The 24,142-nt window shown below is 50.6% G+C and overlaps 1 protein-coding gene across 11 annotated transcripts in view; it reads right to left on the bottom strand.

Moving 5' to 3' along the window:
* Positions 1–18,145, bottom strand: part of TRAIP (TRAF interacting protein) — a 61,867-nt gene extending 43,722 nt beyond the window's left edge. For 10 of the 11 annotated variants that reach the window (XR_013346636.1, XR_013346635.1, XR_013346634.1 and 7 more), the window contains exons 1-5: positions 18,096–18,131; positions 17,115–17,279; positions 14,891–14,948; positions 13,396–13,479; positions 681–720 (exon numbers count right to left, since the gene is read on the bottom strand). Coding sequence is in view for 8 of the 11 variants with exons in the window: in XM_077821640.1 (XP_077677766.1) it covers positions 681–720; positions 13,396–13,479; positions 14,891–14,948; positions 17,115–17,212 (280 nt within the window). In the remaining 3 variants the exon portion in view is untranslated. Of the gene's footprint in view, positions 1–680; positions 721–13,395; positions 13,480–14,890; positions 14,949–17,114; positions 17,280–18,095 lie in introns of all 11 variants that reach the window. The other variant, XM_077821637.1, reaches the window with a different exon arrangement.
* Between the last annotated feature and the right edge of the window lie 5,997 nt (positions 18,146–24,142).

Genomic DNA, 24,142 nt, shown 5'->3' with positions numbered 1-24,142 from the left:
TGACACCATCCCCAGGGTTTTCGCTTTCCTGCCTCCATCAAACAGACTCTAAAATTAAAGAGCCCGAGCTCTTTAAAGCAATGAGAAAATGGAAATGCACACATCAAATTGGGATGCAGCATCGCAGCAGCTGAATAAGTCCCAAAGTTCTCCCATTTCTGTTTGGGCCCCAATTATATACCCTCTTCTGCCATTTTACACTTGAAGAAATGAGCTACTGACATCTGGCAGCTGTGGGTCTCCTAACGAACAGGTCTAACTCAATGAAACAATCTTTGCTTGACACCGATTCCCACCTGGAATAAGTGCTACACTGAGCCATCAGTGGTATGTCAGCTAGGGCAATCTTGCAAGGGACATAGTTATAGCACAGCTGTATCACATAAGAGCCCTAGCGTTGAACAAAGTCTACAGGTCCCTCTATTCTACTTACTGGCCCAGCAAGCTTAAGACTCATGATCCCCAGTTTGCTCTGTCCGACCAGTTTCATAGAGGCAGACCCCATTTGTACTGTAGGCTCAGAGAGCACCCTCATATACAAATGCCTCAACTTTTCTGCTGCGAACTGACCTGAAAGCCTCTGCACAAAACAAAAAACAGTAGCCTGCCAATCTCGTGTTCCTTCTCTCCGCACCCTTACTGCTGGGCAGAGTGCTCTTCTGTTTCCTTTCTGAACTCACCTTTCCCACAGAGCTGTGCTTTCACCTTGTCCAGTTCATTCTGAAATGCAACACAAAGAACTGAATGAGGAGCAGCACCACCCAGTAACCTTCACGTAATCTTAGAGGAGAGTTTTATGATTCCTAAATGCTTTCTCCTGGTGAGTTACATGACCAGATGCTGAGAGCAGAACAAAATAGTGAGGAATGCCCTTGTTATATGCAACATTCCCAAGTGCTACGGCAGGACATGGGGGAGAACCTCAAACTGGCAGTGCTTCAGGGGAAGAACAAGACTGCCACAGAGAACATCCCAGTCTTGTCTTATCCTTGTCATTCTCTCATTTCTTACAGTGTCAGTCATTTTGACTGAGTTGAATAAATCTGGAAGGCCTCTTGGGGAAAACACTTGAAGTCAGAGGAAGAATTTTCATAACATCTTAACTAAACAAGGCCATAAGGCAAGGATCTCGAAAGACAGAACTAGATTGTTGATTATTTTTAACTAGAATTACGAGTTCAGTGGTTGAAGGGAACACAATAGATGCAATGAAATTGGGCCGTATACCCAGAACAACGGGAAGATTTGAAAATGCCCAGTTAGACAGAAAATGGAGTCAGCAAGTGTCTAGCAAAAACCATATTCAGCGTTCATTCAGATCAGCTTGGATATGGATGCTTATGTGAACTGATAGTTGGCTTGCAACAACCTAAATAAAGGGCAACCATAAACTGATCAGTATCAAGTCAGGGGAGGTGGTGTCTGGCAAGTATCATAGGGATCCAGGGAAGAACACATCTTATTAAATACACCGGACCCTCGCTAGAACGCGTGTCTATATAGCACGAATTCGCATATAACGTGGTCGCGGCCATGGATCCCAAATTTAATTAATTGGAATTCATTTTAATGCGGTCCCCGCATTAACGCAGTACCATGCATGGATCCCAAATCCCACGTTTAGCGAGGGTCAAGTGTACCTTCATTAGCAAGCTGGAGAAGGGAGAAAATAGCATGTTAATTTAATTAACAGATACTAAATTGGTAGATGCTGTAGACCCAGTGAGGATACAACAGGGACCTACAAGAGGTTGGAAAAGTGGGCAGAGAATAATCAAGTGAAGCCAATACATCTGGGGAAAAAAATCGAACATACTTAATGGGAGAAAGAAACCTGAAAAGCAGTAATACTGAGACCCGCAGGGGACAGGAGACAGCAAGCTGGACAAGAGTTGCAATATAACTAGACAGCAAGAAATGCCAACACAACGCAGAAGCTACATATGCAGAGGCATCCTGTCAGAGCCCCTCTCTCTCTACATGGTACCTAGAATATTGTGTTCAGTTCTGTCATCTGTTTGCCAGAAAGATATTGAGAAATGGACGAATTCAGAGAACAGCAACAAAAAATGATCAGGGACCTGGACGGACGAGACTGACATTTGGCTAAGTGACAGCTAAGGGATGGGGGAGCAGAAGCCACAGGATTACAGTTTATACCTATTTGAAAGTTGTAAACATCCTGGATGGAAAGAAGCTAGTTACTGTGAGGCACATGGCTATAATTAAGGGCTTGTCTGCACAGGGAAATTGACCAGAATTAACTATTGCAGAATAGCTCCCCATGTGGACCCTATTTTGGAATAATTAGTGTACTCAGATAGTGCACTAATTATTCCAGAATAAAGTGATTTATTCTAAAATAGAACGTCCACTTGGGGAACTATTCTGGTCAATTTCCCCATAAAGACAAGACATAAGAATAATGGGATAAGACTAGGAAAATTTAGGCTGAACAACAGGATAAGTGAGCCATGTTGGGCTTTAGAATAGTCTCCAAAGGAAAAAGGAAAGCCTGCCATCTCGGCTACTCCTGCATTGACACGAAGATAAAACTGCGTAACCAAGGCGGCTTTTCCATCACCCGTACCGACGGTTTACGATTCTGTACATGATAGTTATACACAAGCACTGCAAGCTAACCTTCCTCCAGAAGCTCAACATTACACATTTGAACTATTTTGAAAACATTGCAGAGCAACAGGAAGCATTCAATGTGATTGTATTGCTCAGCTTGCCCCGTACCCTGTTAATATAAACAGTAAACTGAGGTTAAGCAGTATGTGAAACAAATTAAACTATTTGCATACAAAGACCTGCAGTTCTCTCCTGGTACTAAAGGGCCCCGCTTCTTACTAATTAGCAAAGATGCATGCTGGGGAGCCAATGGCTTGCTCCTGTAGTTGAAAGAGTCGTTCTGTATGGGCATAGCACATTAATCTCAAGTATCTGTGTTTAGGACAAAAAGAGTGCCTTCACAGCAATGCCTAGGAGCACAGGAGCAAGACTTCACTGAAGAATCAAGCAGGAAGAGGAAGCTAGGTGGAAAGAGAATTAGACCCCAGAAAGAGCTGCAAAAGTGTTAAAAACACAGTCAGTGGCAAGAAAAATTGCTTTTCTAGAGAAACCTTTTCTCTAGCCAGCCCACAGAGAGAGTGCCACTCATCTATTTAGCATGCATTCAAACTAGTTCTTGCAAGCATAAAGGCAGCATTTATCTGCTCCAAGTCATAGTTTTAGGTAGCTATGGGTAGTTAGACATGTTTTATAGGAGGTCTTCATCTCTTCTGCACATCTCTTCTAGCCCTCAAAATATGTTAGCTGTATCTCAAGATGACACTGTTACCTATGTTAATGTCTTGCATTCTCCCCCCTGCCTCCCACACTCATATATATGAAATACACAGCAGTTGCCATGATGATGCTAATTATGATAATCACTGCACATGCTGATTTTAAACACAAGAGGGTATAAGAATCCCATTATACCAAGGTCAAGGCGATTTTCTTCTTTTTAAACAGTTGACTCAGACATGCTGTCATAAATATAAAGCGAAGGGTAAACACCTTTAAAATCCCTCCTGGCCAGAGGAAAAACCCTTTCACCTGTAAAGGGTTAAGAAGCTAGGATAACCTTGCTGGCACCTGACCAAAATGACCAATGAGGAGACAATATACTTTCAAAAGCTGGAGGCGGGGGGGGGGAGGAGGACACAAAGGCTCTCTGTCTGTGTGATGCTTTTGCCGGGAACAGAAAAGGAATGGAGTCTTAGAACTTAGTAAGTAATCTAGCTAGATATGCGTTAGATTATGATTTCTTTAAATGGCTGAGGAAATATGCTGTGCTGAAAGGAATGGATATTCCTGTCTTTGTGTCTTTCTGTAACTTAAGATTTTGCCTAGAGGGATTCTTTATGTTTTGAATCTAATTACCCTGTAAGGTATTTACCATCCTGATTTTACAGAGGTGATTCCTTTTACTTCTATTAAAATTCTTCTTTTCAGAAACTGAATGCGTTTTCATTGTTCTTAAGATCCAAGGGTTTGGGTCTGTGGTCACCTATGCAAATTGGTAAGGACTTTTACCAAACCTTTCCCAGGAAGTGGGGTGCAAGGGTTGGGAAGATTTTGGGGGAACACGTTTCCAAACAACTCTTTCTCAGTAACCCAGTTAAACGTTTGGTGGTGGCAGCAAAAGTCCAAGGGCAAAGGGTAAAATAGTTTGTACCTTGGAAGTTTTAACCTAAGCTGGTAAAAGTAAGCTTAGGAGGTTTTCATGCAAGTCCCCACATCTGTACCCTAGAGTTCAGAGTGGGGAAGGAACCTTGACACATGCAGAAGTAGGACTTTGTCAATGCTAAACTACTGACTTGAAGACAGAGCACCATAATATCCAGATTTAACTCTTTGCATTCAGAATTTTCCAAAGCTAAACACCATACACACTGCTATCAGGAGATTTGTTCACATACATCCCTAATCAAAGCAGTTTTCCTACAGTTACCAGTGTGTCACAGTGTTACTCTGATGCTCATTTTAAGAGAGAAAGCATAAAGGTACAGATTTCCCTATGCTGCTTTGTTTAAAGGCATTTCTAGTCAATTTCAATGAGTTAAAAGTAGGTTGGGGTACCAGACCTGCTCCCATGTCAAATGTGGGGTTTTGAGAGGGGAAAAAAAAAATAAAATCAGAGGAGGTAGTCATACCATTTGATAACGCTCTTTCCATTCCACTAGAATCTCAGGAGGATGTTAAATAGCTACTAAAGTTAAACATTTTTAAATCAGCAGGCACAGATAATTTGTATCCAAGAGTTTTGAAGGAGTTGTCTGAGGAGCTCACTGAACCATTAATGTTGATTTTCAATAAGTCTCAGAAATCTAGGGAAGTTCCAGAAGACGAAGAAAGCTAATGTGCCAATTCTTTTAAAAGGGTAAATTGGATAGCTTGAGTAATTACATGTCTGTCAGTCTGACATTGTTCCCAGACAACATAACGGAGCAGCTGATAATGGGATTAGATTAATAAGGAATTAAAGGAAGGTAGTATAATTAAATGCCAATCAACCTCAGTTTATGGAAAACAAATCCTGTCAAACTAACTTGATTTTTTTTGCCGAGATTATAAATTTGGTTGATAAAGGTAACAGCATTCATGGAAACAACTTCTGTAAGGCATTTGACTTTGTACTGCATGACATTTTGATGAACTAGAACGTAAAATTAACCTGGCACATGTTAAATGGATTAAAAACTGGTTAACTGATAGGTCTCCAAATGTAACTGTAAACAGGGAATCATCATCTAACAGGTGTGTTTCCAGCAGCGTCCTGCAGGGACTGGATCTTGGCACTATTTTATTTAACATTTTTATCAATGACCTAGAAGAAAACGTAAAATCATCACTGAAAATGTTTGCAGATGACACAAAAATTGGGGGAGTGGTAAACAGTGATGAGGACAGATCACTGACACAGTGATCTGGATTGCTTGGTAAACAGTGTGCATTTTAATATGGTTAAATTTAAATGTATACATCTAGGAACAAAGAATGTAGGCCATACTTGCAGGATGGGGGACTCTATCCTGGGAAGCAGTGACTCTAAAAAAAAGTTTTGGGGGTAGTGGTGATAATCAGCTGAACATGAGCTCCCAGTGCAACGTAGTGGTCAAAAGGGCTAACATGATTCTTGGATGCATAAAACAGAAGAATCTCAAGTAGGAGCAGAGAGGTTATTTTATTTCTGTATTTGGCATGGGTGCAACTGCTGCTACAATAGCGTGACCAGTTCTGTGTGTCCACAATTCAAGAAGGATGTTGATAAATTGAAGAGGGCTCAGAGAAGAGACATGAAAATTATTAAAGGATTAGAAAACCTGCCTTATATAGACGCAAGGAGCTCAATCTCTTTAGTTTAAGAAAAGATTAAGGGGTAACTTGACCAGTCTATCAGTACTTACACAGGGAACAAATATTTAACAATGGGCTCTTCAATCTAGTAGAGAAAGGTCTAACACCATCCAATGGCTGGAAGTTGAAGCTCAGATTCTGACTGGAAATAAGGTGTAAATTTTTAATGGTGAAAATAACTAACCATTTCAACAATTTACCCAAGGCCGTGGTGGAGTCAGTGACAAGTTTTAAATCAAGATTGGATGTTTTTCTCAAAGATCTGCTCTAGAAATTATTTTGGAGAAGTTCTCTGGTCTCTGTGACACAGGAAGTCTCAACGAGATGATCACAATGGTCTTTTCTGACCTTGGAATCTATGAATCACTCCACCGTTGTTACTGTGTGCAAGATCCATAAACAGGGAAAAAATGCCTGAGTATACACGGAAATAGTGATTCACTGTTACAAAGTGGGTTTTTCTTGTTTTTTTCAATGGTTTGCATGCTGAGGGGGTGGGATGCAGTTTCTCTGGGTGTTACTGGTTTAACAAGGGGATGGGAGAAGGAGTTTGTTATTACAGAGGACCAGCGATGGAACTTGGGACCCCAGCCAATGGCCTGGAGAATGGATACCCTAGTGACTGGTGACCAGCTCAGGAGTCACAGCTGGTTCTGGCCAATGAGAGGACAATAGGCTGTGAAGAGAAGACCCCGGTGACCTGACCGGTCAGTTTCAGCCAGAGGAGAACAAAGGACAGCTGAGAGGAGAAGAGGCCCAGGCAACCTGGTTTACCTGGACAGAAGACAATGGACAAAGGTGGGGCTTGGGGGAGGGGATATCAGATGCCCAGCTGGAAAGCACAGGGGCTTGGGACTGGAGAGAGAGAGCAGGCAGAGCCCACCTGAATGCAGGGGAGACTTAGATGTACTGTGCTGAGGGAGGCCAGGCCTTGGGGCCCTGAGAGTTTCCTATGCTGTGTTCAGACGCTCAATAAACCCTCCCTTTTTAAGCTGGCTGAGAGTCACTCCAGTCTAGAGAACAGGGTTGCATTATTCCTTCTGGGAGTGGAGGCCTTGGGGGTCCAGAGGGAGTGGACTCCCTCAGGGGACCTACGGCAAGAGATAGGCGTGCTAAGGCTCAGAAAGGTGCAGTTTCAAGAAGCGGAGGGGCTTAACCCCTAAGAGAGAGTGGACCTCCGAGAGGGACTGTCACACTGAAGAGGGTTCCCCCCAGGGACCATATGGGCTAAGAGTGGGCATGACCTGTGAGTCTGTGGTAGCAGAGGACCGTTCGTGGACACACCCTGTAGATGGTTGGCTGTGAGCACAGGCGCTTTGCAGTGAGTGGCTGCCAGCAATAAAATGAGGGAATTGAAGGAACCACTGTGGAAATGGCCTATACGAAGCTCCGTAATAGGGACCTGGCACGTCTGTGGAGGGAGGGAAGGCAGGGGGGAGGAGAGAGACAGACAGACACACACACACTAAGGAGCAGATGGTGGCTCAGCTTGTAGAGAATGACCAGTCTGAGGAACAGGCTCTAGATCCCAGGGGGGGCTCCCAGGATGCCCTGAGAACCAGGGAGTAGCCATGGGGGCAGTCCGTGTAGCATCTGGGAATCTATCAGATCCGATTCCCCAGTCAGCACAGGGGGCCCCCAGGCAGGTTTCTCCCTGGATGAGCTGCGGAGGCTGGAGCTGAAAGCAAAGGAGCTGGAGGAGCAGAGGCTGGCAGACTGTGCAGGACAGCAAAAGCATGAGTTGGAGAAGAAGTGGGCCAAGAGGGCCTGCTGGGGAGTAAGTGGGAAAGGGACACCAGTTTTGTGGGTTCTCTAGATACCAAACTACTGCCCCAGCTTAAGGAGGAGGGGATATTGATGCCTACTGCACAGCCTTTGAGAAGGCTTGTGATCTGAATTAGATTGACCCCCACAGGCTCCGCTGTCTAACCCCCCTGCTGGGTCCAAAAGTAGCTGGGAGCAGCTTACATGCCAGAGTCTGTGTGTGAACAGCCCAGGAGTGGAGGTTCTCACAGCAGAGCAGGGTAAGGCTGTCTCCCACAGTCAAGGATTGGAGTGGCCTAGCAGATCACTGGTCCAGACAACACCAGAGGGGAACATCACAAGGGGACTATGACCTGTTCAAACAGGCTTTGCTGATGAAGTTTGAACTGACCCCCGAGGCATACAAGAAACGATTCCTGGGTGTACTCAGAACCCCAGGTGTCACTTACAAGGAGGTCGCCAATCTGTTGGGGGAATATATCTAAGTGGAGGAAGGGCACAGGGGCCACTACCGCAGAGGACATGTATAACCTTCATGCATCCGATGAAGCGAGCTGTAGCTCACGAAAGCTTATGCTCAAATAAATTTGTTAGTCTCTAAGGTGCCAAAAGTACTCCTTTTCTTATAACCTGGTGAGGGGTTGGAGCAGCTGTATGACATCTGCCCTCCAGACCTTAAGATGTGGTTAGTTGACCGGAAGCATAAAGTTCTGCACAGTGCAGGTGCACTGGCGAATAAGTTTTTGGACAGCAAATTTGGGGCAGGAGGGAGACCCACATCAGGGACTCAGAAGGGGAATCACCCAGAGACCTCTCAAAGGTGAGACTCCAGGAAGCCCAACTCAGGGGTGCCCATGAATGCCGGGGTGGGCCGACGCCCCTCGTGGGACTTGAGGGACCTGAAATGTAATTGCTGTGGCCAAAAAGGACACAAGGTGGTACAATCCCTGAAGATGAAGGAAATGGCAGCCAAGCAGAACTAGGTGTCAACTGGGTGGAAGCCCACTGAGTGGGGGCACTGCCAGTCCAGGGGGCCGCAGTTGATAGGGCTGTGCCAGGTGAGGCCAGCAGGAGAAGGTGGGGCTCCAGGTCCAGAGTGCCCATACTCAATCCGCTGGGTGAGCGTGGGACAGGCCCCGGGGGACAATCGCCACATCATCCCCACTGAGGTGGGGGGAAGGAGCGTCCAGGGGTTCTGGGACATGGGTGCAGAGTCGACACTTGCGTGGCCCGAGGTGGTGGACCAATGCATACATGACCCTGAGGAGAGTGTTTGGGCCCTCCGTCAAGGTGCCTGTAGCAAGGATATACCTGAAATGGGGAGCCAACGAGGGATCCCAAAGATCACCTGCCTACTGAGGTGCTAATGGGTAATGACTTGGAGAACTGGATGGATGGTACTCAGAGCACCCTGGTCCTTACCTGGCGCCAGAGCGGAATGCAGGACCTCCGGAAGTGGGGGGACCAAAGCACTGAGGGTAGGGCTTGACAGGGCTGGGGCTGGAGCCTCCATCCCAAGGTGGGGAAACTGAAGCACCACCAACCAGGACTGTACCCTCAAACCCAGCAGCTGAATTTCAGATGAAGCTGCAGGAGGATCCCTCCTTGGAGAAGGCTTGCTGGCCACAGCGGTGCAGGATCCCAGGGGGATAACCACCAGGAGAGATTCCTGTGGGAGAAGGGAGTCCTGTACCAGGAATGGGTTGGTTCGGGGCAAACTGAAGCTTGGAAAGCCAGGAGGCAGTTGGTGGTTCCCCAGAGGTACCACCGCAGACTGTTGTTCTTGGCCCACAATATTCCCCTTGAAAGGCATCAGGGCATCAGCAGGGTGACCTGGTCGGGGAAGAAATGCATTCTGGTGGTGGTAGATTTCACTACGTGCTACCCCAAGTTGGTGGCTTTGTCCTCGATTGAGGCAGACACTGTGGCAGATGCTCTGCTGACCATTTTCAGCAGAGTGGGGTTCCCCAAGGAGGTCCTTACAGACCAGGGGTCCAACTTCATGTCAATCCTACTCCAGTGCTTGTGGGAGAAGTGTGGGGTCCGACTAAGGTGACCAGATGGGACTGTCTTGATTTTTAGTTCTTTGTCCTGCATCCCGACAGATGCACGATCAGGACACCATTTGTCCCGATTCTGTGGCTTTGGCTGCTCCGGCCGCCTTTTTTTTTGCTTCCCCCATCTGTTCCGATATTTTGTCCGTTTCAGCTGGTCACCCTAGGTCAGACACACCTGGGCCTCAGCATATCACCTTCAGTCCAACGGGACCTTAAAGATGATGCTGAAAGCATTTATGGACCAGCTCCCGTAAGACTGAGACAAGTATTTACCCCTCCTGCTGTTCACATACAGGGAAGTGCCCCAGGAATCCACAGGGTTTTCCCTGTTTGAGTTGCTGTATCGGAGTAGGGTAAGGGGACCTCTAGACTTGATGGGGGACGAGTTGGAGGGGAAGACCTCTCCCGATGGAGAATCAGTGGTGGAGTATGTACTGACCTTCTGGGAAAACGCTTGTGGAGCTCATTGGCTTGGCTGGGGAAATCTGGCCAGGGCACAGAGGAAGCAGAAGGTCTGGTACGATCGCTCAGCAGGTGCCCGCTCCTATGCTACTGGGGACCAGGTGATGCTTTTCATCCCTGTGAGGAAGAGCAAGGTCCAAGCTGCCTTGGACAGCCCCTTCAAGGTCATCAGATAGGTTAATGAGGTGAACTATGTAGTGGAACTGTCCAATCGCGCATAGCGCCACCAGGAGTACCATGTCAACATGATGAAACCCCACTGGGACAGGCAGAAGTTGGTGCTCACTGTGTGTGGGCAGTGGGAGGAGAAGGGAGAGGATCCCCTGGTGGGACTCCTCCCTGAGGTAGGGGCTGACCCCTCACTGGAATCAATTCCCCTCTCAAACCAGCTAACCCTTGCCCAGCAGGCTTAGATCAGAGAGGTGCTGCATTCATACTGGCAGCTGTTCTCCAACTCGCCTGGGCTCACTAACCTGGCTGTTCACCAGGTGGAGATGGGAGCCAACCTTCCAATCACGTGTTCACCATTTAGGGTCACTGGGAAAACAGCCCAGGACCTAGAGAGAGAGAGAGATATCGGAGATATGCTGGCTTTAGGGGTGATCCAGCCATCCTCCAGCCCCGGCCTCTCCCGTGGTGCTTGTCCCCAAGAAGGATGGGTCGATCCGGTTCTCTGTGGACTATTGGAAGTTCAATGCGATCACCATGTCCAATGCCTACCCCATGTGTAGGACCGATGAGATCATAGACAAGTTGGGGGGTGTCTGGTACCTCACTACCATGTATCTCACCAAAGGCTACTGGCAGGCGCCTTTGGACCCAGAGGCCAGGGCAAAGTCTGCCTTCACCACCCCAATAGGGCTCTTCGAGTTCCTGGTCTTGCCTTTTGGCCTCAAGGGGGCACCTGCCACCTTCCAGCGTTTGGTGGACCAGTTACTAAGGGAGACGGAGGACTTTGCTCTAGTGTATATTGATGATATCTGTGTCTTTAGCCAGACCTGGGAAGAACGTGTCCAAGGTGAAGAGGGTGCTGGGTCACCTCCAGGATGCAGGACTGACCATAAAAGCTGGAAAGTGCACGGGTGGGGATGGCAGAGGTGTCATACTTGGGCCACAAGGTGGGGAGTGGCCACCTGAAGCCAGAGCTGGCCAAAGTGGAGGCAATCAAGGATTGGCCCACTCCCCAGACTAAGAAGCAGGTCCAGGCTTTCATTGGGATGGAGGGGTACTACCAGAGGTTTGTGCCACACTTTAGCACTTTGTGCTATCCTGGCAGCTCCCCTCATGGAGCTTTGTAGGAAGGGAAAGCCGGACAAGGTGGTCTGGACTGATCAGTGCCAGAAGGCTCTCTGTGCGCTGAATGGGGCACTCATCCAAAGCCTGGTGCTGGTAAACCCAGATTTTAACAAACCCTTCCTGGTGTCCACCGATGCCTCAGACACTGGGCTGGGTGCAGTGCTGTGCTAAGCTAATGCAAACGGATACTAAGGGGGAGAGACACCCCATTGTGTACCTGAGCAAGAAGCTGCTGCCCCAGGAGCAGCACTATGTGGCCATAGAGAAGGAATGCCTGGCCATGGTGTGGACCCTTAAAAAGTTGCAGCCATATCTATTTGGGCAGCGCATCACTGTGTACACTGACCGTTCGCTCCTGACATGGCTGCACCAAATGAAAGGGGCTAATGCCAAGCTGCTGAGATGGAGCCTGCTCCTCCAGCGTTATGACGTGGTCCTAGCTTTGTGAGGGGGAGTGCCAATGTTATAGCCGATGCTTTATCATGGGGCGAAGGCCTTGAACTTCCCTAAGGTCAGTCCTGCTCAGTTCAGACTTGAAGGAGAGAGAGATGTGATGAAGTGGGGGGTTTTATTGTTTTTTTTTTCCAATGGTTTGCATGCCAAGGAGGGGGATGCAGTTTCCCTGAGTGTTACTGGTTTACTGAGGTGATAGAAGAGAGAGTTTGTTATTAAGCAGGACCAGCGAGTGAACTTGGGACCCCAGCCAATGGCCTGGAGAATGGATACCCCAGCGACTGGTGACCTGGAGGCCCATTTCGGGAGTCACAACCAGTTTTGGCCAGTGGGAGGACAACGGGCTGCGAAGAGAGGACCCCAGTGACCTGACCAGCTGGTTCCAGCCAGAGAGGAACAAAGGACGGCTGAGAGGAGGCCCAGACGACCCTGTTTAGCTGGATAGAAGACAATGGACAAAGGTGGGGCTTGGGGAAGGGGATATCAGATGCTCAGCTGGAAAGCACAGGGGCTTGAGGCTGGAGAGAGAGAGACAGAGAGCAGGCAGAGCCCACCTGGATGCAGGAGAGACTTAGATGTACTGTGCTGAGGGCCCTGAGAGTTTCCTATGCTGTACTCAGATGCTCAATAAACCCTCCAGTTTTACGCTGACTGAGAGTCACTCCTGTCTAGAGAACGGGTTGCATTATTTCCTCTGGGAGTGGAGGCTCTGGGGGTCCAGAGTGAGTGAAGTCCCTGAGGGGGCCCACGGCAAGAGACAGGCGTGCTAAGGCTTAGAGAGGTGTGGTTCCAGGAGGCGGAGGGGCTTAACCCCCGAGAGAGAGGGGACCCCCAAGGAGGGCTGTCACACTGACGGGTTCCCCCAGGGACTGTACGGGACCAAGAGCGGGTATGACCTGCGAGTCCATGACACTCATCTAAACACAGAGGACTGTTAAATGCATAAAGTGAACAAATTGAGTGTACCTTTAATAGGCCCTTCCCCAGGAGAGTTAGAGGATCATCCTCCTATGCCCAGGTTCTCTAAGGTTTGCTGACTGGCTTGATAGAACTCAGGACTCCCTCCACACCAGGCTGCAGGAAAGCTTTGTCTCCCAGCCTTCCACAACAATCAAGAAGCCTCAAGAACAGGAGTTTGAACAGTTATAACATATGGGAAGGGCTTCAGGGAAGATGACAAGTGAAGGGGAAGTAGCGAAGGGGTGGAGATGGCTTCCTCATTTGAAAGAAAAGCAGGGACCACGTGAAGCACCACGTGAAGGTGTTCAGCAGGAAGAGCTGAGCTGACCTCAGTGGCGAGGACAAGGACAGAAAGCAGAGAGGCAAACAGGAGAAAACACCAACATCCACCTTCGAAACCCAGGACTGTTTAGAGACTCCACCAGTAACTGAAAGAAGCTGTTGGGACAGACTGTGGCTCCAGGCTGCTGTTAAGAGAACTCAATCAGAATACCTGTAGGCTTTCTGCATCCAGTGATGTCTGCTCCTCCAGGGCAACATCAAAGAACAGCTTATTGATGATGTGTCTTTTGCTGACCTAGGTAAGACATGGAAAAGGACGAGAGTCATGAGCGTGAAAATGCAGGGAGAGCCTTTCCTGCTAGGCAGACAGCTACAATGGGAGAAGGTTACTGTCCCATCACAAGATGTTAATGTGTGGTATGGCTGGTGGAGGTCAGTTCACACAGCTGGCATCTCTATGGTGAAATCCTGTTTTGGATCTGTCACCCAAGCATTGAGATTTACAGCCATCACTCCAGGCAAGATCCTGGAATTATGACAGAAAGACTCAGGCATTTCTGAGTCAAGAGCAGCTCATTCTTTGGCAGCTCAGACCCAGCAGCTGATGCTGAACTCACCCAGTGCCAAATCCAAACACAGAAGTACGTGCTGCTCTCTGTATGCAGAGGGTGCTCTAATTGAGTGCAGTAGCTCTCCCCACCTCCCCCATGCCGTTACAGCTTTGTGTTTTAAGTATTATATGCAGTCATGACACCAGCTAATTGCATAGTTACTGCTACATAAGATGTTATTTTGTGACTAACTCCATGGTAACCCAGAGATGTAAGAGGCGGTGAAGAATACAGGGAATCAACAAGTCAGGGAAGAAACAAGGGCCAAGACCTTGAAAGAAAAGAAAAAGACAGGAGCACACCTATAAAATTAACATGCTGGCTGCGAACTGACTCCTCCATGTAACTCAGCTCAGAGTACAGCCAATACAGCCTAGCACAAGCCAAGACCCCCAATCTTGATAATCACTGTAACGTGAGGCACAAGAACCAGACTAACTTAAGAAATATGGTCTTGGGGTTCAGGCACTGGACTGGGACTCAGAAGAGCTGGGTTCAGTTCCTGGTTCTGCCCAGACTCCCTGGGTGACCATGAGTGAGTCATTGAATCTCTGTGCCTTGGTTCCTAATCTGTAGAAGGGAGATAATCCTTCCTGTCTCCCACCCGCTGTCTTTTTTCCCCTCTTTAGGCTCAGTGCTCCAGAGCAGGGACTGTCTCTCACTGTGTGTATGTGCAGTGTCCTGATCTCAGCTGGGGAAGCTAGGAAGTACTGTAATAAAAATCTCAGGCTTAGATTATTTCCTAGCTCCCTCCACCCCTTTTCCATTTAGTGCTAGTGAAGTTTTGCCACAGTAAAAGCCCTGAAGGCCTGGCAGTAGCAAAACATGCTTCCCAATGTGCCCCAATCTGGCCTGGAGAGGCTTCGAAGGAGGATTTCAGTCTCCATGGCCCATTCACTCCTTAGCCTCTCTGCTAGAGTGTAAGTAGTGACGTCCAGCACAGTCTGATGGTGACTGAGAGGTGACAGCCAATCTCTGCATGCCATCAACGCCTCTGTGAGCCATCACTGTGCCCTCAGGCCTGAGCTCTGACAGTGCTGGTAGACAGCACTGGGATGTAGAAATACAGTGTTTTATTCAGGATTAAGGATTTACCTGGATTCTACACTGTGGACAAGTCCGACTCGGAGCAGTGTCAAACCACTGGATGAGACTGCGGGAGAAAGAGAAAAAAATATACAGTGAATTGTTAGAATTTAAGATCATCTGTTCTAAAGGTTGTCAACCAAGGGCTACATTGCTAACCTACCAGGAAGCAGAGGAATAATTTCTATCAAATGGAGGATGTTTGGGACATGCTTTAAGCTCCCCAGGAGAACAGCATGTGGAGAAGACTGTGCAGTCTGATGTTAGGAATTGGGTCTTCAGAGCACCTTAAGAACTGTGTGATTACTGGCAGCAAAACAAATAGCTTAGCCAGTCATATCCAAAGGGCACAGTTCCCCTTACCCCCCCGCCAAACCATTACTGAGCAAAGCGATCCCCAGATGTTCTTTTCATTAAAGTCAGTGACCATCGCCAGGGTGATTCATTTTGATGTGGATGAGCACACCCTGGTAAAACATGTCCCCTCTGCCCCCCTCCCCCCACACACTCAATTGATCCCACAGGAAGAGCACATGCCTCCAGCTCAAATCACTTGCAAAGGAACTCCAGCAAAAGCATGGAATTGATTAGGATTGTTTTGTCTTTAGCCTGCTCCTGCTGAAGCGCATAGACAAGCACTTTGTGTAGAAGCAACACAATGGTATCATCTCTGATGGAGAAGGCAAGGAAACCAAGACCACAGATGGGGAAGGGACAAGCGTGAAGGGGGAGGGAGCAGCACCTGCATCAGAGTTCAAGAACATTGCAAGTTTCAGCCCTATTTCACTCTAGCATATTCCTCCAACAAAGTGAAAAATCAATCAAGGAAGCCCAAGCACCATACCCTTAGCCAGAAGAAGGGTCACTGTGAGAAGGAGGTTCAGGGGAGAGAGAGGGAATTGTGGAAGACAGAGAGAACAGACAAAACACAAAAGATGGAAGGAAGAAATGAGACGAGAAAGACTTGAACAGCAGAGGTGTTTTCTACAAGGGAAGGAAGCTGCTAAGAGGAAAGAGGATATTCAGTTACCAGAGTTATTTATTTGTCTGGCAGTCAAGAGAAACTCAGAAGTAAGACTTCCCAAGGAGAATCATATGAGCCAACAAGTGACACTAGGCCCTGGTACAGAATCTTAGTTTGGGTCACCATGAAAAAAGCTTCTTTAACATATGGCTCAAGAGGGGAGAGCCTGTGGCATACAGACATATTTAGTGTGTTTGGCATTTCTCCATTTTAATGAAAAAAAAAATGAGTTTCAATTTAACATCACAGGGAAAAAACGTATCTTGAAGTCTGTATATTGATGGGCCTAATCCACATTTCCTTTAGTCTCAGAGTATTAACAGCACAGGACTAGGATTCGATTCCTGTTTCCAAACGGATACTGGCTTACTGTAAGCTTGGAAAGTTAACTTCCACTCTGCCTCACTTTTCCTCATCACTAAAATGAAGAGGTGAGATATCTACCCACCTCACAGTGGCACTGTGGGACTTTAATATTCAAAAAGCACTCTGAGAGCCTTCAAGGATGCCATGTTACAAAAAACAACATTAAGACAAATTAAGTACTTTTTACTACTTTTGAGTATAAGGCACTCAATCTGCCTAGCTACAATCAGCACTAACTAGTCAAGAACCGTGCAGAATTTCCCACATTGCTCAGTTTTGCACTGCATTGGCAGAACTGCACCCGCTTCCCTACTACAGCCCTCAGCAGCACTACAACTCTGCCACAGCCTTCAATGCTGATCTGCGGCTCCCCTGCAATTCCAGTGCTCCTAATACACAACTATACCAACGTAGCTCCATGCCAACCCACAGAACCTCTTGTTATTTTAGTTCTCCATCTCTCAGAAACAGGAAAAGCCCAACTTTCAGAAACCTGGACTATGATGATGGCCAACTAACAATCTGTCAACCACCCCTTCAAAAAGCAAGAAGGGTCAGCCAGGCATAAGGTGCATGGTTTTTAATGTCTGTGCTCATCCTTATGTCTGTGTTCATCCCCTTCAACTATAACATTTGCAAACAGCAGGATTGGAGAAGAGGAGGCTGAAGAGTTCAGAGACTGAAATGCAGAAAGACAAGAGATTATCACAAGAACAAAACACTGGAGAGGCACTTCCTCTGTTTCGCTAGAGATACTCACATCATCATAAGACATATTAACTCAGCAGTTGAAGGAGATGCATGTTTTTACCACTACCTGTCATGCTGTTCATGTCTACTCACCACTCCTGATGGAAGGTGTGTCCGCAGTGGATAGCTGCCACATCCTTGTGATTGTCAAAGAAATCCGAGCAGATGGTACAGTGGGCACGGATAGGCATCCTCTATTGTTCCGACTGACATCCAAGAGGCTGCCACAGCACAACCAGGGAAGCACCTCTCCTTGGCCTATGCAAGGAGAGATGAACACACCAGCCTCAGCGGGGCTGTCTCCCAAACCAACACCAAACAGCCTCACAAGCTTGGATCTTTAGCTGGCATAGGGGCCAGGCTGCTATACACAGGGCATAACCTGACATTTAGGATGGCACGGGGGGACCCACTATGAGCTGCAGGCAGGTCAGAGGGATGGCACAGAAGGCACTGTCGGGTATAATATGCAGGGCATGCATGGCATGCTGCTATTCATGGTACTCATGGCCAGGCATGGGTGGGGATTAAGATGTTGCTGTATATGGCACGGGTGTCAAACATACTGTCCCCAGGATACATCCAGCCCACACGACGTGTTTGTGCCCAGCACGATACACCCAGATGGGGCAGAATCTTGACTTTGCCCTAGTGGCTGTAGAGACTTGTCCCACCGGGAGCCACGTGCCCCCCCAGACTGCAGCCAGCCCGGAAGGGCGACGCTAGCTCCCAGCGCGAGCCGGGGCCCGAGCCCAGCGTCCCGTCGGGGTCACAGCAGCTGTCACGCTGGAGGCTGCAGCAGGGAACGAGCCGGGGACTCGCGCCGAGCACAGGCTGGAGGCTGCCCGGGTCGGGGCCCGCCTGGCTGGGCGGACGCGCGGGTGTAGGCGGCAGCGGCTCTCTCCGGGACAGGGCGCCGAGGAAACGGCGGGCAGCCCGAGCGGGGCACTCGGGCCAGCTCCCGCCCGGCTTCCCGCTCTGCCCCAGCCATCCCCCGCCCCCTGACGACGGGGCCCTCGCGGGAGATGGGCTCGGTCCCGGAGCGGGAGGTCGCCCCGGTTCGCATCGCGTTACCAGTTCAAATCTGGTTCATCCCGAGGTGGCTTCCGGCATGAGCCGGAAATGACGCCCCCGGGAAAGGCGCGGGGCCCGCCCCTTCGCGCTACATGGCTGAGGAGGGGGCGGGGCCGGCTTCCTCCACTTGCTCCCCCGCCTGGCCCCCGCGGGCTCTCTGGGGCGAGACTAACGGGAGCACGGGGTCTTAGCCCCGCCCCAGCCTGACCGGCCGGAGCGCACAGCTGGGGCGTGGGGCGGGGGCCGCACATTCAGGGGCGCGGTGTGCGTTGTTGTAAGGCCCGCTCATGGGGTGGGGCGTGTGAGTCGGGGCAGGGCCTGCAGACTCAAGGGGCGGGACCTGGGGGATGGAACACGGTTTGTCTCTTCTTAGGGGACTGGGTGCAGAGTCTCACCTTCCATTAAACAATCCTGTTTCCAGCCCACCACCTGGCAAATGTGGCCTGAGTGTCACTGACTCTGCCATGTGTCCAGGGCTGCAAAAAGCCCAACACCATAGCTCCGGGAGGTGTGAGCTGCTCCATCCATCTCTGTGGCAGTGTTAAATCTGAAACCTAATGATGGTGATTTGATTATCAACTCCAACTGTCCCACTGCCAATCGTTATAGCAGGACCATCTAATCATGTGCTCACAAGGACTCCCCTGGCTTTGTGGGCACGTTAAGTCCCAGCTGATCCTTACTCATCCTCCAAAATCTCCAGCTACCCTGACACCATCCAGCTCTCTTACATTTGTAATGATGTACCATTTGTTTAACAGACGGCTCCTGCTGTAGCATGCCGTCTCAAGCCTTTGTCTCCTCATATGCCAGGAGAACCCAACAAACCATCCTGCTTCCCACAGACCTTCCAATGAAGCATCATGGGAGCACCAGTGCAAAGGATTCTGGGAAACATCTGAAACATCAGCTTGGGAGTGGCCGATGATTGGATCGCAATCCTCCTTTTTGATCCCATTTCCTTGCCCATTCACAAGGACTGTTGGCCCCATTGCACGATATCAGTGAGAACTAGGGGATCTGCTCCTCATCCCTGGAGCATGCAGTGGCTATTAGGTGGGGTCCCCTCTCCAGGGCCACATCCTGGCCCAGGGCTGGGGGAAGAACATCTGGGGAGTTGCTGCCATGCCAGACACTCTGGTGCTCTGAGGCTTGCTCCCAGCCGTTTCCCAACTCCTTTTGGAGCAGACTGTGCTGCAGTCTGTGCATAGCAGACAGAGGGGGTGCTGTGCCTGCCCACAGGACAGCAGAGATCAGATGAGCTGGATTTTAGAGGCGGGGGGGGGGGGAAGGAGGAATCCCCAAGACTCGGTGATTAACCTCCTCTTAGCTGCACCTCTACCTACCCCACCCCTTGTTCCTTCCAGCCCCCAGAGCATCTGTGTCCCACCCACTCTTCCCCCAGCTCAGCTCTGAGGCACAGAGGCATGCATGGCAGCTGGCTAGAGGATCTGCTCCTGGCAGCAGCCTGGTGTATGAACTGGCCCCTAGAAGGGCAGAGTTCATCGGCAGGGCAGACAAAGAGACAGAGCAGGTATGGCTGGTGCTTTCTCGGTTTGTCCTCAGAAGGTCTTTATTTGCCAGTGGTACAGTGCAGCGATCACACAGGAGCTTCTGGGTGGTCGTAGTGGAAATAAAAGTTTCATAGACAGAACTCAACCCTACAAACATGCAGCTGCAAATCAAGGACAAGGGGAAAGTAAAGCTGGAGTGGTGGGACCATAGCCCAGAAAACCGCAGGCTGGGAGGGCCCTGGGGCAGGCAGCTGTGGAGAACGCCCCACTGATGGCAGGTCAACTCTGCAGGCCCGTCACAGCGGGACTCAGGCTTCCCTCCTGTGTTTAGTTTGGGGCCAGGGGAAGGGGACACAGGGGGCTGATGGGCCAGGCCTGACCCTGGGGGTACCTGAGGGGCTCTCGTCAAGTGAGCATAGCTCACAGGGCTCTCATCTGGACTGCTCTCCCCTACCCTTCAAAGAACTGATAGCCAGTGCTGCAAGCACCCTGCACCTAGGAACAGGCAGGCAAATGCCTTCACAAGACTACTTCTAGGCCTTTGAACTAAAGCATCGGGTGGGGTTGTTCAGGCTCCCACGGTTGTGACCACATGGTAGAGTGGTATCTAACCAGCACCCAATGGCTCATTCACTAGAGCACTAGATAAGGCTGCACCCTAAACTGGGGTGGGGTGGGACAGATCCTGATCCAAGCTCTAGACTGTGCATTCCACCAGAATGCAATATTTCTGGAGCACTCTATAGCCCAGGGCCGGGCAAACTTTTTAGCCCGAGGGCCACATCGGGGTTGCAAAATGGTATGGAGGGCCAGGTAGGGAAGGCTGTACCTCCATAAACAGCCTGGCCCCTGCCCCCTATCTGCCCCCTCCCACTTCCTGCCCCCCTCAGAACTCCCAAGCCATCCAACCCCTCTGCTTCCCTGACTGCCCCCTCCAGGGACACCCCCAGCCCTAACCGCCCCCCCGGGTCCCAACCCCCTATCCAACCCCCCCGTTCCCTGTCCCCTGACTGCCCTGACCCTTATCCACACCCCTGCATCCTGACAGGCCCCCTGGGACCCCTGACCCATCCAACCCCTCCCCTTGTCCCCTGACCACCCCCTCCCGGGACCCCTGTCCCTAACTACCCTCCCAGGACCCTACCCCTTATCCAACCCCCCCTGCTCCCTGTCCCCCCTCCCAGGATCCCCCAACCTCCCAGGACCCCACCCCCTATCCAACCCCCCCCCCCCCGCTCCCGGTCTCCTGACCACCCCCCGCAACCGCCCCCCATCCCCTGACTGCCCCCTGGGACCTCCTGCCCCTTATCCAACCTCCCTCCCCCCGCCCCCTTACCATGCCGCTCAGAGCAGCAGGACAGGCTTATTGGAAAGCCTGGGAGATGGGTGGGGGACAGAGGACAGCAGGGGAGGGGCCACTAGCCTCCCCAGCCGGGAGCTCAGGGGCCAGGCATGATGCCTGTAGTTTGCCCACCTCTGCTATAGCCCCTATAAGGTTTCACACTGGAAACTCTAGAACCTCAACAGGGTGGTGGCAATCTAGATCACTTATTGGCAAGCATGTGATGTGATCTAGGACAAGACCTTCACAAGCTGGATGCCTGAGATGCCCTAGAGCTGTCAGGAGCTCTCCTCTAGGATGATCTAGAACCTTCACAAGTGCAGAGTGCTCTAGAACATTTAGCTGTAAAACACATTTTTGCCAATGGGCAATGACTCAGGAAACTAGAAAAATCTTCTCTTGTGCTAGAGTAGGATCCCAGACTCTGCTTACCAGCAGCTAAAACCAATCCCTTTCCACCGCCATATGCCCAAACAGCCCAGCACAAAACAAGCCCAGAGCAAGTCTCCTTGGGCAGGGCTGGCTCCATGGGATGGGCACTATAATGGGCCTGGAGACCAGAGCGGACCATGTGCTCCCCAAGAGGACAAAGCCCCCTGCTGCTACAGTTCAGCACAGGGCCAGCCTTATAGGGTGGGCGCTGTGGGTGAAGGGCGGGGGGCGCCGTGGGAAAGAGACAAGGAGTGGGGCAGGACTGGGGTGCAAGGCCACAGAAGGGAGCTCAGGGCAATGGGGGAGGAGCACAATCAGGGGTGGGAGCAGAAGAGTGGCTCAATGAGCCACGTGCCAAACATCTTATCGCCTTGGATCCACTCTATTCCAGAAGCCACATTCGTATCAGGCTATCCTGATAGAACCTTATTGTCCAATCAGTGCTCATCCCCACCCTAAAATGGTAAAATGTGCACTGCTAGCTGCTGATGCAGGGGCGATGGGGGGCTGGGGGAGACAGCAAGGCTCAGGGAGGATGGGTTAGGGGCCAGAGGAGGCAGCAGGGACCAGGGCACCATTTTCCCTAAGGCCAGCCCTAGTTCTGCAAACTGTCAATTCAGGGTCGGGGCAAGGGAACACAACTCTGCAAGGGGCCACTGTCCAGCGCTACAGTCAGGAAAGCCCCGCTCGGACTGGATGGGCCCAGGCCTCAGCCTCCACAGTACAGAACCTCTATGTCCCCCAGGTTAAGCCTCCGGGAGGAAATAAGACTACACAGTGCTGAACAGGGCACACGTGGGTCACTATGTATGCACATCCACACAACAAGAGTATATACACCACTCCCACCCCCAGAGCCTCCATAAACACATCCAGCAGGGGCTGAATCTCACACGGCCAAAGCCGGGACCAGAGCTGTGCCATATAAGTCTCACACACTCACCATACTGCTCCCATAGACATGCTGTGTGCTGTCACACGTGGGCTGCAAACACCACAATCAGCCTGGACAATGGCAAAGCTGTTCTTGTAGAAAGAGGCATAGGACAGTGCTTTGGCGATGAGTCAACCCCCAACCCCTCCCTGCTCCCCCTTGTTCCAACAGGCCAACCCAGAGCTCCTGCACGCCTTTGGATCAGCACACACAGGGATTGGGGGCCAGCTTTCAGCAGGGCTGCGGTTCTAGTCCCTGGCCATGCGGAGTTTGTGATGGCCACTGGACAGCTACAGAGGCACCTCTTGTGAGGGGTCTGCAGCCCCTTGGACATTCCCAGCAGCCCCCTTGTTCCTCCCAGGGCTGCTCCAGCGGTGGCCGTGATGCACAAATGCTGGGCTCCTCCACACATTGAGCCACCACAGGCAGCCCTGGTGCCCACAGCCTGGCAGCAGGACCATTGCTGTCAGTGACACCAGTGAGCCTGCGAAGGCAGCAGTGAGACCAAAAGTGTCATGCTGGGAGGATGCCACTGTGAGTCAGTGGAGTCTGGTCTGTATCTGCCGTGGGTTCGGGCTCTAAAGCAGCGGAGCAGAGTGTAGGGATGATGTGTCTCACCCCCACGTGGATCCAGCCCCTTCTGGAGCCTGCTGTGGATGCAGATTAGGGAGATACAGGACATACCCGGTGCTTACTGGCCAGGGTGAGGCAGCGCTGGTGCTCAGGCGTCTCCCTCATCCACGGGGAGGAAGGCAGGTCTGCAGTCCATGGGGCCAGATGCCACCATTACAGCAGGGAGGAGGGACACCCAGGCCACTTGCTCTCTGCACATCACCCAAAGCTCCAAGCAAGCTCAGTGAAGGTGGTGAAGGACTGGAATGGGTTATCTAGGGAGGTGGTGGAATCTCCATCCTTAGAGGTTTTTAAGATCTGTCTTGTCAAAGCCCTGGCTGTGAAGATTTAGTTGGGGCTGGTCCTGCTTTGAGCAGGGGGTTGGACTAGATAACCTCCTGAGGTCTCTTCCAACTCTAATCTTCTATGATCCTATGATTCAACAGGAACCTGTAGGCATGAGAGGGGGAGTCCCACTGGTGCCAGCAATTGCATGGGAAGCTTTATCTGGGATCTAAGTGCAGCATCCCTGTCCTAGGCCACTTGAATCTCAAGCCCTCCCCACCTCCTTGTCACCCCACCCCTCCAGCCAGCTCAGCTCAGCTGCTGCTCTCCAGACTGGTGCTCAAATCCTTCCCTAAATGGCTCAGGATTGCCTCTCTCCCCACTCCCAGGGTGAATGCACCCAATAAACGCACACTTGTTCACCCATGGATACACATATGGACACACCCACCCACCCAGAGACCCATACACACACACCAATGTATAATCACAGACACCCAGACACGCACTAATTCATATGGACACCCACACAAACACCCCATGTCTGGAGACACATACACTGCAATGGACACACAGCACATACATGCAGCTGTATGTAAATGCACACACACACAAGTGCTGGGTATGGACACAGTTGGATCTGTGCCCAGGCTCCCAATTGGATCTGGAACTCAGGAGGGTGGTTGTGTTTGATCCTGACGTGCCGGCTTCCTCTCGCTTGGCCCAGTGATGGGGGATCAGGTGGTTCAGTGAGTGGGCAGACTCAGAGAGCAGCCTCCAGTGAGGAAAGGAAACCAACAAAGCCACCAAAGGAGACAGAGAAAAGAAAAGCAAAGGGAGAGAGAGAAAACTCCATGCAAGGGGCTCTGCTTCTGCCTCTGTCTGTCCAACTGGGCCTATTGGGTCGCTCCAGGCTCAGGAACATAGA

The sequence above is a fragment of the Eretmochelys imbricata genome, chromosome 7 (genome assembly GCF_965152235.1).
Source record: "Eretmochelys imbricata isolate rEreImb1 chromosome 7, rEreImb1.hap1, whole genome shotgun sequence".
In the NCBI taxonomy this organism is placed as follows: Eukaryota; Metazoa; Chordata; order Testudines; family Cheloniidae; genus Eretmochelys; species Eretmochelys imbricata.
This window is presented reverse-complemented; position numbering and strand designations above follow the sequence as displayed.